This window comes from Pleurodeles waltl, chromosome 9, assembly GCF_031143425.1.
Source record: "Pleurodeles waltl isolate 20211129_DDA chromosome 9, aPleWal1.hap1.20221129, whole genome shotgun sequence".
Taxonomy (NCBI): Eukaryota; Metazoa; Chordata; class Amphibia; order Caudata; family Salamandridae; genus Pleurodeles; species Pleurodeles waltl.
In genome coordinates this window covers 537608642-537629425 of record NC_090448.1, presented here as the reverse complement: position 1 = coordinate 537629425, position 20784 = coordinate 537608642, and the positions used below count along the sequence as shown (strand labels likewise).

General features: G+C 41.6%; 1 protein-coding gene across 1 annotated transcript in view; it reads left to right on the top strand.

Moving 5' to 3' along the window:
- Window positions 1–18218, top strand: part of LOC138259608 (potassium channel subfamily K member 1-like) — a 190282-nt gene extending 172064 nt beyond the window's left edge. The window contains exon 3 of the mRNA XM_069207444.1: window positions 16763–18218. Coding sequence (XP_069063545.1) covers window positions 16763–17031 — 269 coding nt within the window. The 3' untranslated portion in view covers window positions 17032–18218. The remainder of the gene's footprint in view (window positions 1–16762) is intronic.
- Window positions 18219–20784: the final 2566 nt, after the last annotated feature.

Below are 20784 nucleotides of genomic sequence, written 5' to 3'. Positions count from 1 at the left end.
TTCACTATATGCCACTCCACTCTGGTCTACTATATGCAACTCCACTCTACGCTGCCACACTCTGTGCTACTCCAGAGTACAATATTTCACTGTATGCTGCTCCACACTATGCCACTCCATTATATGCTATTCCATTGTACACCATGCTATTCCACTGTAGTCCATTCCACACCATTTTATTATATGTTACAACACTCTACACAAAGCACTCCATGACATTGTACACTATGACACTCTATAACACAACACTGTATGATACTGCACTCTACGCCACTTCTGTCTATGCTACTTGAATCTACCTGGCTGTACGACACTCTGTTTCACAGCACTCTACGCCCCTCCACTCTACTGTACTGTATTCCACCATATGCTACTTCACTGCACAATACAGTATTCCACTGCTGCTCCACTCAATGACACTGTTTGTAACTAGACTCTAAAACACTCCATACTGCTCCCCTGTACCACACACTGCTCCACTCTACCTCACGCCACACTACAACACTGCACTACATTCTATGCCAGTCCACTGTACTACATTCTAAAACAGTTTCCCACATACCACTCCACTGTACGACATGCCACACCACTCTGACACTTTACAGCAGTCTATGCTACACCACAACACTGTACTCCATGGCACTAAACTGTACAACACGGCACTCCACTGTATGACACTGTAGTCCACTTTGTGCCACTGCACTGTGCAACACTTTACCCTACTACACCACAGTACGACACTCCACTTTACGCCACTCCACAAGACTTGTCTCTACTTTAGACATGTCCACTCTGTAACACTCTAACAAACTCTATGCCACTGTACGACAGTCTACTCAACCACCACTTTCCTATAGGTTGTGCACCTCCAAACACAGTCTACATTAACTATACAGCACCACTCTACCATGCACTGTGTTCTCACAAATGATGTGATGTAATTTAAAATGTCATTAGTATTGTTATCGATTGTAAGAAATTGGGTTGCTGATTGATGGGCATAAAACCCTACTCAAGCAGAAACCACAGTCCTTGTCAGGGTGAAATCACAAGCAAATCCCAAAGTAACCCGTGCTCAACCCAGATAGCTTGGCACAGAGCTGTCAGGCTTAACATAGAGGCAATGTGTAAAGTATTTGTGCAACACTTTGAACAGAAACATAGTGTAACACATCTCAGAAATATGCCTCAACAGATGTAGAAAAATAGATTCATATTTAATAAATAAAGGAACGCCAAAATGACAAAAACACAATCAGTAGAACCGGGAATATGATGTTTTAAAGTTTTCAGTGAAAATACAGCAATAAAGCCCAAAACACAAATTGTGGCTATCTGGTCATGCTGGACAAGGAGGGAGTCACAGTGTCAGGCCAACCGTGATGGAGCATGGGTCGGCTACAGGTACCCAGTTATTGCCACTGAACAAGAGTACCTTAAATCCTAGTTATAGAGCATTGCGAGATACTTTGTCACTCAGCCGAGATAATGCGTCTGTTCCAAGAAGCTGCAATGTGATGTTCTATCTTGTCATCAAGAATCCCGTCGATGAGGGCTTGTGATTCGAAGTCCTGAATTAGGGATGCATCAACAGTCGAGGTGATGCATCAATTCCGATGAACTTTAAGGGTTCAGTGCAAGAACATGTGTTGTGTCGAGGCTGCTGTGAACAAGAGATTTGTGATGCGAGGGCCTGCATTGGAGAAGCTTGGCACAGAGGCTGTTCCGATGTGGGCTGTGAGGTCATTGCAGAGTCCTTCTACTGAGAGAAACCTAGAAGCAGAGGTGATGCATTGGTTCTGTTTAGGATTGCACCCTACAACAGAGGAGATGCATTGGCTCTGCTGGATCCGCAGATTGGCTGGCAGAGCACCTTCAGGGCCACTTCCTAGATTCTAGGCTTGGGGTGGCACCACTTGGCAGGGTCGGACTCCCAGATGATAAATGCTGGGTTAAAGGGTGATGGAAGCCTTCTGTCCCTGAGGCTCTAGTCAGGAGGCCAGCCAACTAGCCCTTGGAGTCACACTTGGTTCTTGGTTTCAACAGATGAAAGTCCAGTCCTTCTCGCCCGGGCAAGAGTGCAGCAGGTCAGCAAAGCAGGTTATGAGTACAGGAAAGTGGTAGTCCTTTAAGTAGCACAGCAGTCCTTTTTCCAGGCAGCATGTCCACAGGTCCAAAAGTGTACTGAAGAGTTAGTGTCTCAGGTCGAATATTTGTGTCTAGGCCTTCCTTTGAAGTGGGAGGATATTCTAGAGGTTGCCCTTTGAGGTCCACAGGCTTGCTGCTGCCCTGCTCTGGCTCCAGACTAAAGAAAATATGCAATCCTTTGTGTGTGGAGGCAAGACACAACTTCTTAAGTGGCTAATAGGGTTGTGCCTAGCTGCATTCTCCCATCTTGCTCGTAATGGCCTATCCAGGCACACCTAAGCGCTACTGGGTGTGTCTATCTAGGAGGAATACAGAAAGCCCAACTGTCGGGCTACCCCAACCTAAGCATTTCCAATAGCTTAAACGCAAAAAAAATACAGAAACAAACATTCATCAAAAAATATAAATGATGGAATGTTTATATTTGTGAATGAAGTCAAATATTTCAAGTTTTAACTTGAATAGGAAGGTTGGGGCTTTTTGAAGTTATATTCAGACCACTCATCATCTGTGCTATATTCTGTTTGATGCACTTGCACAGCCCCCATGCATCATCCGAGGATACTGACTTATATTTTAGCCTCTTTTTCAAATTCCTTTACATGCACAGAATGTTTTGCATTTTTCTATAGTGCATGTTGCTTCTTCATTTATGTACACTTTATTAATCTGTTAAGATTATTTAATTTTCTAAGTAGTCAGGGAGCGCCCGAGTAGGCTTTGCAGTCACCCAGGAGTCCCTGGACCACCGGTTAAGAGGCTCTGTTTTACATCCATTCCCTATTCGGTTAACAGTTATCGGGGTTTAGTCATACATGTATTGTGTAACACGTTTTCAGTGAACATGGAGGTTTCATGCTATAAAAAAGACATTAGGCAATGTAATTAGCATACCTCAGCTATGTCCTAGCAAAAGGCTTATAGGTGGTGTAACAAATTTGGTGTTACAAACGCCATAAAGCGTCAGAACAGCACCTGATGGTTCCTGCAAGTTGAGCAATGGCTTATCATTAAAGGATGTTACATATTCCTATATTCTGAGTGTGGCGTAGAAGCTGCCTTATCAATGCATTCTTTGTGAAAAACTGTTAAGTTCTAGATGTCCTTATGTAGTCAGGCATATGGGTTATATTTCAGGAGTGCAGACTCCACTCTTTAGAGGCTTAGTACAGACTACACATCGTCACCTGACCCGGGTGGTACTAAGACTCTGTCACTGCAGTTAAATGTAAAAATGTGAGTTACTAAATCCTCCTCTTGCTTGCTTTTGTCTAAGGTTATATGGGGAAAAGTGTAGATACTGATCTAGAGACTACGTAAAATGAGATATGTGTTCTGAACTTTAAGGAGAAGACTGAGCAAGCCCAAATAGATGTGCTGAGGAGGTCTATCAGAAGTGTTTATACTAATGCCACCTAAGCAGAGTATAGGCCTACATGAAATCCTTCCCTGTACTGGGTTTTGACCCTTAAGCTAAGGATTAAGATGTGGACCATATCTTCCAAACTGAACATTCAGGGAACCTAGTGCTCTTTGGTCCATAGAACACCACACACTTGATCCTCAGCTATCAGATAGTTTTTTTTTTTAATCTAGCACCACCCTGCTCCAATTGATGTAATGAAATTATATTTTTGAGTTTTTTTTTTATAACCTCCCATGTAAGTATCAGAATGCTTTCTAACATTTATATTAAATATTTTAAATAATTACAAAACGGGGTTAAAAGATATGTTGCAGGGTCTGGAGGGGTTTGTCCAGTGTAAGTAAGTCTATAATGTAATAGAAAAGCAGGCCAGGCAGATTATAGGTTAGAGAATGATGAATGCAAACACTCTGGTGTCTCCTCAAAGTCATTCTTATAGTTTTTGTGCATCCCTCCCTGAATTAGGAAGATGGCCAACGGGTGGAGTGTCTGAATGGAGTCAAAATGAGACTGGACGTAACTCACAATGGGAAATGATTTGAGTTATTTCTTGAAGATGGCATAAGAGGGTTTATTTCTTAAAGTTGGTGGGCTGGATTTCTAGATTTTGGATGTGCTGTCACAGAAGGACTGAACCAAAGTATGAGACTTTTTTTAAAAGAGGGGTTTCAAGATGAAGACACTACCCTTATCACTTATTGGTTTGTGGATTAGGTTGTTTTGATGTCCTATGTCTCCAATAATGCATAACACAGGCAGAATCCCTTGAAAAAAATAACCTTTCCCTTTAGCTGAACAATAAGAAAATAGTTACATTCCTAGTCCTAACAAAACTTGACTATGGTAATAGTCTTTTGACTAGCATTCCCAAAATACACTTAGCACCTCTAAGAGAAGCAATCAACTCTGCAGCTTGCCAGAAAATCTGATCACATTTTGCCCAAGTGACCACCCTCAATTGGCTGCCGATTGAAGTTCAAGTTTATTATGTTTCGGAACTCCGATGGAGATCCACATAAGATAAAAGCATAAATACACAATGAGAAGAAATATAAGAAATAACAATTTAAATAAATTAATACAAAGTTAAAAAGCACTTAAAATAGTTGAAAACTCTAGCACAGAACAATTCATTAGGTGGAATAAATAAGGCTTCAAATAAATTTGATGCAGATGTGAGTGAGAGAGATAGACAGATGAGGTGTAACCACTTGCGACGATAAGGCAATAAGGTCGAACAAATTGAGACATGCGTCAAATCCTGAACGACATTATAGCATAGATTACAAATGGTGGAAGAGCCAAACCATTTTGCTTGTAACGTGTTCAGGGGAAGCTGCCCCTGTCGTAGCAGGAGCCAGAATCTTCTCACCGCATGAGGCAAGTTCGAGATAAGGTAGGGCTGCGTGACCCCTGGCCTTAAAGAGTCAGCTATTATATGGAAACTCTGTCTATGTGTACAGGCCTGACTGTCCTGGCTGAAACTCACTCCCCAAGTTGCTTTCCTGAGAGCGAATTTAGACTGTGCTGGTGTGAGGGTAAAAATTGCAGATGGATCTAGTTGTAAGAAATCCATGGCATCTAAGAAACTAGATTGCATATTTTACTGATGGTATATTTTACTTTGGGACCAGCTAATATTTATTTTTTTAGCAGTGACCGAAAAGAGTCGTCAAAGCTCGTCATCAGATTAAACATCCAACGAATTATTTCGGCCAGGCCTTGAATAAAAGCGCTACGCAGGCCCAACTCAAGTCTTAGTAACGGTGCCGAAAAGGCAGAGTTTACGGTTAAAATATTTCTTAAAACACGTCTTTCGAGTTTGTCGAGAAAGATCCACTTAGAAACTGCAATATGCTCAATAACATACAGTAACGATGGAGGTATCTTTACCCGATATACCTCTAAGAGATGCCTAAAATGCCTTCTGCCCATTGCTCTATAGAGGGTATTCAAACCATTGGCTTGAGATTGGGCCTTTCTTTGATTATGCTCAATATGCTCTCTTTCTTTGAGATTCCCACAGACAATTTTGCCCAGAAATGTGTAAGAGGTTACTCTTTCAAGCTGTTGAGCTCCCAAGGTCCAATTAACATTACTGTACTTTAATTTTTTGTTCCCATGAAAGCACAATATTTTACTTTTTGAGCAATTTATCTTTAAAAAGTGCGCTTCAGAATATTGCTCGAGGACTTTTAGCCTATTATTAAGCCCGGTTGGGGGTACGATCTAAAATGATTGTCATCTGCATAAAGTAGACACCATAACCATCTGCCTCCTAATTTGGGAGCAAAACCCTCCCATGAAGTTAAATGTGCTGGTAACTCTGAAAGATACAGAGAAAATAACAGTGGAGCTAACATACATCCTTGTTTTAGGCCGTTTTTAGTTAGTATAACATGAGATAGACCTAGTTCACCCCCTAGCAAAACTCTGCACCAGGTGGAGTAGTAAAGAGATACCACGAGGTCAAAGAGGGGGCTGGGCATGCCTAATCTTAAAAGCTTCTTCCATAACAGAACACATCAAATGCTGTGGAAAAATCTATGAAGGCTGCATAGATCTGCTCCCCTTTCAAAGAGACATATTGTTAATTACTTGCAAAATGGAAATTTTGTCAATTGTGCCATGATTTTTCCAAAAACCGGACTGCTCTAAGGGAATAATTTTGCACCTTTCTGCCCAATCATTAATCTGTGACAGCAGGAATTTGGCAAAAAATCCTACGACCGCATCCAAGAGTGCAATCTGGCGGTAATTCATAGGACAGTTTTGATCCCCTTTTTTATACAAGGGGACTATGACGCTACCCTTCCAAGAATGGGGGACATCCCTGACTTCATAACAATGCTGGAACACCGGGAATAAAATCTGGCTCCAGGAGGATATGTCATGTTTTATTAACAATATTGGGATTTCATCAGGTCCCATTGCTGCGGAACTACGCATTCCTTTTATTGTAGCCTCAATTTCTTTTAGGGTTGGATAGGAGTATTGGGAATCGGATCTTGTTAGAGGGAGATCCATAGTAGTACCATTAGAGGCATAAAGAACGGATAGAAATGTTGACCAGCTTGACTCACAAATAGCTATTGGGAGGGGCTTGGTTCTAGAACCACACCCTTCGGCAATCAGGGACCAAAACCGCCTAGTATAGCTGGAAGAGGCTGCTTCTCTTATTGCGACCCAAGATCTATCTGTGGCATCCTTTTTTAGGCGCTTTCTTAATCTCCTTCTCCTTCTTTTTAGAATATCTAACGGGGATTGCCTCATGGATGTATGATTCTTATACTGTTTACGGATTAGAGCGTTTATTTCTCTGTTTACTAATAAAAGGGGGGAGGTTTTGCTATATATTTATTCAGAGGCTTTGGACTAGAAATTGAAGCAACTAGTTGCATGAAACAAATGAAACTCTTCATTTTGTTTCCTACCCAGCTACCGAGATCAATCAGGGTACGTTCCAGAATACCTTTAAGCCCCTTAAAACTATTTGCAGACCAATAAGTTCTGCCATTTTTAACGCTTAGCTGGGAGTGCTGCCCTACTAGACTCCATGTATCAGAACGTTGCACCTTCAAATCAAGCGATACTACCAGAACATTGTGATCACTAAGGGTGGTCTGTACTACTAATAAATCCTTTAATATAGAGACAGACTGGTAGCTTGTTACCACGTAGTCCAGGATTGCGGCACCCCCAGTCGATTTATCGGTCGGATGGGCTGGAGAGTCAGATGGAAGTCTACCACTAGCAATAACGCAATCATCCTCTCTCAAATATTCTAAAAGAGAGCCTCCCACGCTTATCAGACTTAATTTTTTTGTTGAAAATACAAGGCGGTAATCTAAATGCTTCTTCCTTTTCCTCATCCCAGAAGGATGCAAGCACCGGGTTAGAAATCTTACAATTTAGGTCTCCTACCAATATAATTTGTGCTTCTGGATCCCTGTTATAAAGTTCCTTAATGTAAAGAAATACCTTCAGTAGGAGAGTATTAAAAGAGACACCGGGCGGAACATAAGAATTAATTAAAGTGAGGTAGACTACCTTGTTTCCAACTCCAATGCGGTGTAATGTTACTGCTAAAAACAAATTACTGGAATCCCTAAAGCATTCATGCTGCCAATGTAGTCTATTTGAGAGCAGACGTGACCCCCCCCCCCCCCCCCAGTTTCCGTGACCCCTCTTTGAGGGGGAGGCCTTACAACAAAAGGAATAGTAATTTTTAGGCTGAAGCTCCCCAGTAAACCAAGTTTCTTGGAGACAAATTAAATCAGAATTGAGAGATTTCAGAAAATCTATTTTTCCCCCTTTAGACTTTATACCTGCCACATTCCCGGATACAAGGGTAATCTCATTGCTACATTAGTGGTGCTATTGGTCTAGAAATTGTAGTAGAACTACTCAGAACTGCTGGTAACCAATTCCAAGAGTGGGGGTTGATACTTAAACCAGTAGGTGAACAAACAGGAGGATCCCCAAATAATACTTCCCATCCGTAGGCCCCCAGGTGAATTTTTAGGTCCTGGTAAGTGTGAGTTTATGTCCGGTTTAACCAAAGGGATGCCTGAGGGGAGAGGTTTCCACACACCATCGGAAAATTGGAGATCCCGCTTGGTTAACCTTAAAGCCATCTCGCTCAAAACGGGAACTACATCAATACCTTTACGTTGTAAAGACTCCAAATTGCTTAATATTTTGTTAACTGTCAAATTGGAGAAAAATGATACACGTGATGACAAACCAGAATCTGCGACCTTCAAGAAAACCAAATGTATGTCCTTACTTTCAATAATTCTAAGGGGTTCAATACTGGAGAAACATTTCAACAATTGAGATCTGTTTAAGAAGAGATCATTGTCAAATAAGAGCATGAAATCTAATGTTAAGGTGTCCACAGGGGAGCGACCCTGTCCTATTGAAACAGGTTGCAGCCAGCTCTGGGCGGGTGTAGGACCTGTGGTGGCTTCGAAAGATTGAGCAAGGCGATTCAAAGATAACCTAGTTGATTGAAAGGTAGGAGGCTCACAGGTTAAAATTTGGTTAGCCGTTACGGAAATATCGATAGGAGGGTGGAGGACGCACGTTGACGGAGAGGCAGAAGGTGCGAGGCAAGAATGTAAAGCTGGGTCCTCCTGGATTAAGGAATCTTGCAGGCCAGATTGTACCTTGTGAAAACATATCTTTCTCTGACCTTTTTTGGGATGTCTCCGGGTTAATTTTGTAGGGCTTTTTTTTTTCTTTTTATGTAGTGGAGGCTGCTCTAGGGTATCCGAGGTACTAGTTAAGATGTTAGCCTTTGAACAAGCTTTTAAGATTAGAAACATAGCCGTCTCGGGATTTTGTCAGACCGATTCTGTTTCTGTTGTAAAGTCTCTTAGTACAAATCTGATGGAGTTAACTGGGCTTTCAATAGGCATGAGAGACGTGGGGGGTTCTACCACCTGCGGCGCTCCAGCCTGGAAACCAAAGTCAATACCGGCGGGTGTTTCACTGTTTATAATGGTGTGGTTCCGTGCTAGGAGATTATTGCAGTGCTGCGCGCGGAAACCAGGAATTATTCAATTGCCAGTTGTAAATTCTTTTAAAATGGTCGTTACGGGGTCAAGAATACAATCGGACCTGCCAACCAATTTTTCTAAAAGGTTCAAAATGGAGGATAGAAGACGCTCTAGGCTTGAGAGCGAAGAGGAGACCAAAGTTTTTGATCAAGATTATTGCTTAAGGGATTAATGTTTAGACTCAGATCAGGTGTTACTGAAAGGTGAGAACAAGAGGAGTGGTTGGAGGGTGTACTACTGAAAAGCTGTAATCCCTTGGGTAGAGAGGGAGGCGAAGGCGGGGGAGGAGCAGCTTCCTGATGAGATCCATATCTTTGGATAAGTTCTAAGTCTAGATCAGGGAGGGTTAAGTCCCCGTGAAGATTCTCCTGGTTGGTACGTGAAAGAAGGGCATCAGAGCCAGAATTCTGAAGTGAAGGTTCCTTTGCCGGGGGTAAGCTGATCACGTCATGATTTGGTAAAGGAGTAATAGCTGAAGCAGGTGAAGAGACTTTGCAACAAGCCACAGGCTGACGAATGGAGGAAGATGTACGAGACAAAGCTGAGCTCTTATTTAGATCAGCAAAGACATGTATGGGGGCTGATTCCTTATGATATGGACAGGTGGAAAGGCATTCCTCTGGTAAAGAAAAACCCATTTGATCTAAAGAATCTGGCTTAGAAGGAATAAGGGGAGCCTTCTCTTTATCCCATAGAGAGAAAATTTGATTTTGGCATTTTAGGCCAGAGGTATTTAAGACTTTATTATGCAATGGATTAGATTTTGTTTTTGAACATGATCTCCCCAAAACTAGATGACCGGATCTAAATTTTTTAGCCGTCATTTTGTCCTTCGCACGTTAGATCAAAGTCCTTGCAGTGTTGAGCCACCAACACCTCTCTCGTGGCCTCTATGGCTCTTTAAACAGAGGATCTGAAAGTCTCCAATTTGCTGTGCTGTATCGTCGATATATAGCCCACCACCTTTGTGCAGGCCTATAAGATTTTTTTAGACGTAGTAAGGAGAGGGGGTGGTAGTAAAATTACAGCGAAATCGCTGTGCTCGTGATCACCAGCTGTGATATGATATGGCATAGTTCCCAGTCACTAAAGACGCCCCACCAAACCACCAATCTGCGTGGATTTTGCTGAGATAATTGTGTCAGCAAAAATTGGGCATGAGCCCGGCCGGGCCCAGAAGGACAGCAGGGCTGAGCACACTAGTGGCAAGATAATGTTGAACAGGTGTATTGGCTGAGGTCACCAGGAAAATGGAGGTAAAACAAATACACTCAAAACACGACAGTCGTGGAGGCACCAGCTGCCCTGGCCAGCTCCCGAGAAGCGGGGTACTGCAGAAGTCAAAAGAAGCCCGTTTTGGGCCTTTTTCCACACTTGGGCGCAAGTGCTGTGGCCGCTGTGGAGCGCGGGACAGGCTTGGTGCTTCTCCCCCGATGCTGAACGTGCCTCAGGGAGACTCAGTCTTGCGCCTCCTGCAGTCAGATTCTCGTTTGTTCGTCTCACCACTCGAATCTCCAGCTTCTCCGCACTGTCTGGTAGATGAGACCTCACAAGAGTTCCTTCTGAAAATTCCTCGGCCGGCTGGAGGGCGCTCTCAGCTTCCCGTGCAGCCCTACTTTAGCCAGTCAAACTTCCCAAAATTAAAGAAAAAACAAGTACATAGGTCCAGACGTGCAAAGCACCGTTCAGGCAGCGGTCCACCCACGAAGCGCCTCCTTATTCACAGCGTGTCGTGTTGTCTTTGCGGACAGAGAGCTCCCAGTCACACGGTCTTCTAGGAATTGAGAAGTGCCACCTTCCAGAGGTGAGAGCGGCAGAGAAGCATGTGACATGTGAGGACAGTAGTCTTTGCTCGTGGATAGAGTGAATTACCACACCCTGACATCCCATGTAACTGCCGCCTCAGAACGGTGCAGACCCCAGTTACAGGCAATGTAAGGCGGATTTCTGGTTCACACTTCGATCTTACCCTGCTCCCCGCTTTGATCCGGTGCCTGAGCCTCTCCAGGGCGCCCCTCTCACTGCCAAGCTTCGCCCTCCATGCACAGCGGCGGGACCTGGAAAAACCAACACCATCAGCCCGAGCTCGGCGGGTGCTCGATAGCTCGGCGATCAACAGCAGCAAAACACTCGGCAGCTCGGCGATTTACTCCAATCCTCCTGTACGTAGTCCATCGCCTACGAACGGTGCTTTGATTATCGCCATTGTAGAAGGAATGCTAATGCTTCTCTTTTACAGTAAAGCTCTTACTTCGTCCTCTGTGAGGAACTGATGAAAAGTTTCACTTTCGGGTGGCTGGGAGCAACAGCAGCACCAGAAGCGGAAGTTTAGGAGATCCTCTCAGGCAATGTGATTGTGTGATTGTGATGATGTCCGGGTCAGCGAGGGTAGAATCAGAACAAGCACATGTTAAACTAGGCAAATTAAACCTGCCACACTGCCCATTGAAGTCAGAAACCAATTAAAGGTAACTCACATTCCTTGCTAGACCAGAGATGTGTGCCTGTACATATATATTCTTGTCCAAGGAGAATCCTTGGGATATCTGCCTCCACAGTGATTGGCTTACAGTTGAGAAAGTTTGATGCATCTCACTATGCTTGTATTGTAGTGATATTGTGATGCGGTGAGATCAGAAGCAATTCCATCTTCTGAGGGTTCAGTTTAAGGTGACAATTGGTTATCCATGATTGTAACTCCTTCATCAAACTTCCCAGTGTAGCTGTCATCAGGAGAGTAGACCTTCAGGTATAGTTACGTATCTTCTGCTTATAACAGGAACAATATCTTAGATTTACTCAGGAGAGCTTCCATGTATAAGTTGAAATGGGGGAGGGGTGAGGATGGAGCTTTGGGCAGCTCCTTGTTCTAAGAGCGTGGGGGTTGAGTTGACATTTGCCAGATTGTTATGAATCAAGCAAGAGGAGACATTTGCCTACTATACTCATCTGCTCATTCAGGATTTTTAGCAGAGGTGTTTGAGTGTGTCAAATGCTGCAGATATCTAGGATAACAACCTGGCAGGATTCACCACTGTCTAGGAAGGTGAGAACATCAACAATTATATGTAGTCTAACAGATTCAGTATTTCTGAAATCATTTGGTTAAGATCAAGCAGGTTGTTTTCTTTGAGATTTTCAGACATTTCTCCCTGCATCTTTCTGTGACTTTAGTCATTAATGGGAAATGGGCTGCCAAACAAAACATTATTCAGGTCCTCCAGCTCAGCATTCAGATTTTTAATGAGGGGGGCAGCTTCACCTACTTTGAGACTATCTGGGACAATTTCTTGTGAAAGAGAGTCCCTTATGACCCTTTATTTTGGGGAGGAATTGGATCTGAACAGTGATTGGAGTATTTTAGGTTGGTGTTAGCCAATATGACATCAAGTGTATTGTTTCCTTTAATGCAGACCATTTATTTGGAGATTTGCAGGATAGTTGTTTGGTTGAAATTGGGTCAGGTATGGAATCCAAAGAGCTTAATTGTTTTGATTTAAGAGTAGAAGAGAAGAATTTGAAGAATGGGTTGCTGGACTGTCTGGTGCTTGGGGGATAGTTGGGGCTACACTTGGATTGGTATGATTTCTGATGAGGTTGAAAATGCTTTTCTCCAATGATTTTAGAGATGTCAGTACTGAATGTGATGTAGTCTACCTTTGCTTCCATAATGTATTTGTGATTTTTTTGTTTTTGTTGTGTAAAGTTACTAGGTTCAGTTTTGAGGGATTTTTGTGCCATGCACATTAATTTATTCTGAGGGCTTTCTCCTCTTCAAAGTAAACTTTGAAAAACCATTTCCTGACTTTTATTTGTCATTAACATATTTTTGTTTCAAAGGTGCCATTTTGTTTGCCAACTCCAGCGTGACTGAGTTGAGAGTGGCTATTCAGGAGTTCGGGGCCAGCTGGGGTTCACATAATTTTTTTTTCAAAGGTGTATAGGTGAATGTCACTGAAGTTTCTGATCCACCACTTTGGGCATTTGGGTTGACCACAAGATGTTTTAGTGCACAGAAGTTAGAAGTATATTAATAAGTGGTCTAGAAGGGAGAGTCAATCATGACTGTTTACACTTTTCGAGATTATCCAGTCTACTGTTTTTGTAAGGGTAGAGACTAAGGATTTTTCCAGGTCGTTATTGAATAAGCATAATTCGTTTTTTTTTGTTTACAAGAAAATCTAGCAGGTTACTTCACTGGAGACTGAAGTCTTCTTGATTATGGGGGAAGAAGTGGAGGTCGTATTTTCTGCAACGAACGTTATAATTTGTTCCACAAATGGAGTTTTCTACTGGTGTGTATTATATAGTGTGTAAACCAGTAGCCTTCGGTTTCATTGTTTTTACTAATACAGGTGAGCATTTGGAAGATTGGTTAGAATTCTTTTAGAGGCTTACACTGAATGAAGGTTTCTGTGAATAGTTGTCACTGCTCCCCACCCCTTCCCTCTATATTCTTCTTGATCTGTGTTAGGATAATTTTGTAACCTGATACAATGAGAAGGTCAAGATTGGGTTGAGATGAGTCTGTACGCAAGATTTCTGTAATGAATAATACATCCTCATTCTGTGATTCATTTATGTCTGGATTTTGAGATTGTGTTTGGATTATGATCACTGGTGTCCAGTAGGCACCCAACATAGAATTTCTCCACAATGAAGTTGGCAGTTGTTTGAAGCAAAATTGTAATGAGGTTCTTTGGATTAACTGAGTTGCTGGTGGATTGCTGGGGAAAGTATCTGTTTCTTGTGATGATGGAAATCCTAGCTTCAGAAAAGAGAGGGTTGAACTTACATAGTAGGAGATAATCAATGTATTAATCTGGGGGATCTTGAGTGGCTTTTTTGGGGCGTGGATCCTAATTGTGGGAAATGTAGTTAGTGAAAGTGTGTGGGCGGAATGATGGTCTGGATAATGGTCTTTGAGAGCAGGTGGTGCTCTGGTTTGGAGGAGTGATATAATAGTTATGAGTTCGAAGGAAGAGACGTTGTTGATCAAGAGTAGAAATGTATCAGCAAGGAATTTAAATTTGGGGCTGAGAGAGTTCAGCTTCGCTTAATATTTTGGGAGTTCATAGACTGAGGTGCAAAATGGTAGTTGGCTTGTGGCCTTAGTTCAGTAGCACAGATGTGTACTGGGGAGGTTCAGGTAGAAGAAAATAATTATGCTGGGCTTAGGGCTGTGTGTTCTGGTTTGAATTGTGAACAATATAGTTTATGATGTGGTGTAAGAGGACAACTAAGGCTATCGCATGGAGTTGTGGGAACGGTTCTGTTTGACTCAATATGAAAAGTGAGGTTACAGTTCAATTGAAACATTGGAATCTGTGTGTGGAGAGAGACGGCCATAGGAAGAGTGCATGTTTGCATGAGGGTGGGGATGTAGACAACAGGGGGATGTGTTCTTCATGGGCTGAGGGTGTATTGGAGGGGTGTTGAAATAAAAGTCCTTTTCTGCTCTTGTAGGGAGTTCTTGAATCATTGGTCAGACTGAGTCAGTGTGTTGTCTGAGAATTAAATCATTATATTCTCATTATAATAGACGGAGATTAATATTCTACTGGGGATATGCTTGGACTTTGCGACTTTCAACTCCTTATTGAACATTTTCAGCCAACTGGTAGTATGTTTTGTGTAAAAAAAAAAGACCCTCTGGCTTGAAGCATCCATTTCCACTGCAGCTTTATTGAGCAGCAAACACTGTTTTGGTAATTCTTTCATTATCTTGTGTTTTAAGGTTTTTAATACTCTGAGAAGTCGGCTGAATAGGAGATTTTATGTGACTTAGTACCATTTCTGATAAGATGTTTGAGCAGGGGGTTTATGTTTAAGCTCTCCATCATGGTCCTTTCAGGATTGAAACATACTTATGCTTATAGGGGTTTTCGACAACTCTCTTCATCCATGGGTCTGTTGTTGTCATTCACATTTTAAACCTACCCACTATAGCATACAGCATGGGGCAGTGGGTCAGCCCACTTCAGCAATTGTCTAACTTCACTCTGAGTGACGGTAGTCTTCTTTTTCATAAGGTCCACATCCACACGCAAAGTAGCTCCCTTCAGAGGCTACTGTAGCAATGTGGGTGCTATTTGAGACCAAAAAACGTTGCTTTAAGCCAGTGTTTTCTTTTATACGGACAAGGGCCTGGCAGCTCCTCCAACAATAAACGTCTTCAAAATCAATGACAAAACAAAGCAAGCATTGACATAGCTAAAAGGCTGGCAACCGACACCAGAAGTTTTATCTTTGCCAATGCCTTTTCGTAATTGAAGGTGCCAGACACTGTTAAGTACATGCTTTCATTAGCCATGAAGAAATGTGTGCCTCCTCCAACTGACAATACATTTAATACGTCATTGATGTGTACATGTTGCTGTCAAGTGTAGTACTACAATGTTACATTGAAGACTTACCTTACACAACAAAAGCCTAGTATAGAACATACACTTGATAACGTAGTGACTAGGAATCATACATACAGACTCAAAAAGTCCTAGACCCTCTATTGCCGTGGCATATTATTTAGTATAGAGAAACCTGCATTTAATATAGCTTTTTACATGTTTGAGCACAGCTGAAAGGGGTATTTCAAGTGGGGTATAACATGCAGTACAGGCCATGGGATAAGTACTTTGATAGTTATTTAAGGTATAGATTGTTAACCATGTGTGATATGTGCTTATAGAAGCTGGCAAAACGTCTGACCCGAATCAGTAACAAATCATTGCATGAATACCTGTGTAACTTTGGGAAGAAGATGTAAATAATATGAGACATACAAGCAGTACATCAGTCTTCTGGCATGTATGAAAAATTCCTCAATAACAATATAGTTTTGGTTGTGTGCGGACACCTCAAATCATGGTCAAGAGGACCATGTTAGATTGTCAGAATAATGTGGATAGAGGGTAGGCATGTTTCATAAGGTCTGTGATCACTGGGCATTGGACAGTCCTGGTGATGAGTAGTCATGGATTCTTTCAGCAGCAAGGTGTAGACCTGAAGATGGCAGACTGCTATGAATGTACGTTTCTATCTCCATTCTTTAACTTTACGTTGTTAATGGTCTTAGTCTATCTAACGTTCTAAAGTAAGTATTACTAATTAACAGGAATGTCCGAAACATGTTTGGAAGTTGAGGCAAACATAATTTTGCTGCTTGAGCTTTCCCCATCCACTGGAAATCAGTTTTTGCTCATGTTCTAGTAGGCAGGCACCACTTATAGATGCCGCCTAAGGCTGCTTGTCCCACCTTAAGCAGGCACCATCCTTCCTTTTAACAAATTGAATACCCACCTATCCTCCAACCTCTTCTGCATCAGACATGTTTTGTTAAAAAGAGAACAATGACTAAGTTCACTTTTGAGAAGCTGCATTTGCATTCCTTAATATAAACACACTCATCTTTTGTTTTTTAAATTGTTTTGGACTTTTGTGGCTTTTATTTACTAAGCATTTATGTAATCTCGGTACTATGCAATTTAAAAAAAACAATTAGTTACCAACATGACCTGTACGCACGTGTTGATATAAGCCAAGTGTGCTGTATATTTTGGCTAAAATGTACATGTGGAAGAATCAAATTGGCTCCTTAAATAGATTTATATTTTGTCTTTTGCAGGTTACCTACTAATTGGGCTGGTTGCTATGATTCTTGTCCTGGAAACCTTGAAAAGTATTTTGAAATCGAACTACATATTGACATTTTTTCTGCTTACAAGTGGAAATGTTGCAGAGGACCATGAAACCGAACCGATCATTGCTCCCATTTCTGCAATTACTGCCTTACCTTCAAAGCCAAAGGATAAGGCAAGGAGGCGGCTTCCACATTCACTCTCTCCTCAAAGCGAAAACCTATACGGCTCCGTCTATGCACCTCGTGACTCATAACAGAAACCAATGGACTTCCAAATTGTTTGCATAGCGACTTTCCACGATGGTTTGCGAATCACAGAAACACCAGCAGTTAACTTTGCGAGGTGTCGATCACTGTTTCCTTCTGAATGGTGCACTTGACGAACAGCATTAAAACTTTCCTATTCACAACACTAAATTCGATCACAATTGAAATAGTTTTAAAGGCTGGTTACTCTTTCTAGAGGAGCCAAAGGTAGATGAGGCATAATAAAGAACAAAATAAATACCTTGTGCATACAATTTTCGGAGGAAAAGGTGCGACTTGGTGTCCAGTCTTGCACTATTAAAACGCACCAACGTCTGATATCCCAAGAAGATTTGCCTATAAGTGTTCAGCTCGACAGTTACGAGTAATGATTTGTCATGGAGGGATTTGCTTGGTAGCAGATATGATTGGTTGGTCAATGGAGGTGCAACTTTAAGATGATCTATGAAGCAGTGTTGGCGTCTTTGCCACTGGTTGCTAAAACCAGGAACAGATTCTGAGTTCTGAAAATCTGTTCAGTGACAGCACGAGGCGGTGTCGGTGCCAGTAACTAGCGCCTGGACTGACTGGTCGTAAAAATTTCGAGTTACTTGATTACCCTCTAACAACGTTTATGTTATCGCAATATTTAAGGGATAGTAACTTGTCATTTTTTCCTAACTGTCTTTTCATTCAAACTCTAAGGGCAAATTATTACTTTGTGAAGGATTTTTTTCCTTTTATGTAACTCTATTAATATATTTTTTTGAAGAAAAAATTGAGATTGTTGGTTGGAATGAATGGTTTGTTTTTCTTTAGAATCGGAAATGATTATTTCTAGAATTCTTAAATAAGTACTAATTAAATTTTGTAACAATCACCTATTAATCTTTCTTTTTTACAATCACAAATTAACCATGTTTTGTTATACTGGTTTTGACTTGCAAAATGATAGGTTGCAAATTAACTGTCCTCATTTACTGTCCTTAATGGGTTTTACCATTCGGTCTCCCGTTTAGTAACTATGCCATTCGGGTGTGTATTTTGGGGGATAATATTAAAATCATTTTAACACAGCTGTTATTTGACTTTTGCACATGTTTACACCGTTGTAGTGATAGGGAGTAGAAACACCTGATGTACATTTTCTTTATATTTTTATGTGAAGAGAAATGAGTAAAGAAATAAAGTAATTCCTGACAGAAATTACGCTGTGAAGTACTTCCTTGAACACAAAAGAAACAGTAAACTGTTCTTAACTTTGACATCGTTATAGTAAGAAGTCTAGAGGTGTGGTTGGGGTCGGAGCAAAGTAATAAGGATTAGCTAGAGACTGCATTGATCTAGACCTACGTATTCTGTTTAAATGTGCAAATGCACAATTTTAGGCCTACCTCGATGTTAATGTCAATCTAAGCAGCCAAACGTGTGGTTTCTACCCCTGGAGAGGTACATAGGGACAGCACGTACTGATGCACGCAATAGTCCATTGTAGATTTTAGACACTGGGAAACTACTGTAATTGATCCAGTTGGATCTTTCTGTAGCCTTAAACACTCTGGACTGCATCGTGCTCCAAGGGCAAGCTATTGGTCATACTGGCTGGTTTATCAGCCAAGGGCTTAGAATGGTATTGTGCATTCCTTAGGGATTTTGAGGTTGTGTCCCTCAGGCAGGTATTACTTCTGAATGGTTTGTGATGTCACTGGTATTGTAAAGGTTCATGCCTTTCACCATTGCTACTAAATGTAGAATTGCAGCATGGTCTGTTAAGTTATCTGGGTGAAAGTTTTCCTACCGATGTGGATGACATCCAGTTGATCACTGCTTGGGGGATCCACTTGCAGATTTATCCTTCTTCAACATATAAGGATATGTAGCTTTGGATGAGTTAGTTTAAGTCTAAACAATTCAGAGATCGAGTTTCTACGCTGCAGCATGTAAGGAGACCAGTATCCACTTATTTACAATTTAACATCCAAACATTCTCTAAACTGAAACCATAAAGGGTTTATTTGAATCATAAGTACTGTAGGTCAGATCAGTTAAGCGGTTAACTCAGTTACATGTCATCTGCATATCTTTAAATGAATGAGAGTTTTATATGTTAAGTTGGTGGTCTTCACCAGAGCCACGATAGGGGTCCAAGTTGATTACTGCAACACTTGGCTCTACAGGTTGCTCATTGAGAGTGGTATGGCTGTGCTTTAGGAATACTGTATCCCAGCATGCATGCTACATATTGTTCCCCTTTAAAAAATATATTAAGGAGTTAACTCATGCTCTTACAAATCCTTTTGACCACCTGTCTCACCAAACAACCCTACTCTGTCGTAGGTGTTCATTATTGTAATAAGACTGCTGGATTCAGGGTGGCAGCACCACCGCTTGTGGGTGACTGAGTCAATCCCACACTGTCTTGACAGCTGTTCGCCAGTCGCTTTCGGCTAGCTAGCAGCACCTCACCCAAACATAGAAAGCAAAGTTTGTCTGTGGCAGCCTCACCCATGACACTCTGTGACCTCTCAGGGAAGTCGTGGTTGAAAAATCTCACCCTTTTCCCTTGTTGGTAAAAGGTCTCATACACCCACACGTAGGCCAGAGAAAAGATGCAGGAAGGCTTTCAATGCATTTATTGAAAAGACTGCAATCTACAGTAAAATATATAAGCTGCAATCATTAGGGCAATAAGACATAACAAGAACAGGATTGTTATGATCAGTGAGAAGAAAACAAACAACCCAAGCATTTTGGAATAAACATGTGGAATGGAATCCTACTTAATGGAATCTTACCTAACACTTAGCTTCTAGCAAAAGCGTAGCAGTGATAGCTCAATCTGTCTGTACTTAGTACATGAGAGAAAGACCCTCCCCCATTACCTGGGATCAGGGGTCTCCCTGCTGCCTCCTTAGCTGGTTGCAGAGACAGGGCTGAGGTCAGCAGTGAAATAGCATACAGTGGTGTGGCTAGGTACTCTGGCTGAAATGACCTCCCTCCCTTTCCCTGACGTGTATGGTGTTTTTTTGTATGAGAAACATGTTTATATTCTGTGAAATATGCCTGACATGAGTATGTGCCAAAGTGTCGGACTGTTTACATACTCTTGTGGAAACAATACTAAATGCACTATCATGTACTGTTCTTGTCAGTCTTGGGAAGAAGTACATGTTGAAATGTTGTGCACAAAAATAATAAAGCTTTTGCAGAATCACAACTGATTAGGCAAAATGAAACATCCCCGCTGTAAAAGCAGGCTGAACTAAAAAGAATAATTGTAATTAGAGCATATATCTGGGTAAAAGGGCACATGCCACAGGCCTAAGCTAAAATATGTGTGCCCAAGTAGGGTGTGAAAATGAACACATGACAACTTTACCTGCTGCGTCTCACACAATCAACGAGATCCATCACCTGACCAGGCAATTGCCCAGGCTAGAGGGCAATTTACAATGAAAGCCCATCTGACTGTTTCCCTTTGCTTACATAGGTGTTTGTACTTGAACCGTTCAATCCCCCAAATGATGCCAGGTACCTGACATTTCACCTCTTGAAATTTGATACCTGTCTGTAGCACCATAGAGTAATATTTTGACAAACAGCAACACCACCTAGTTTTGTACAGTGCGCTACGAAAAACAAATACTACAGTTTTGTTGGATCTTTTCAGTATGTCAGTAAACTGGCAGAATCAGACATCAAGAAAAAGAGTTTTAGTACTAGGTTATATATGAAAATGTTTTAATCTGATAAAATGTTTG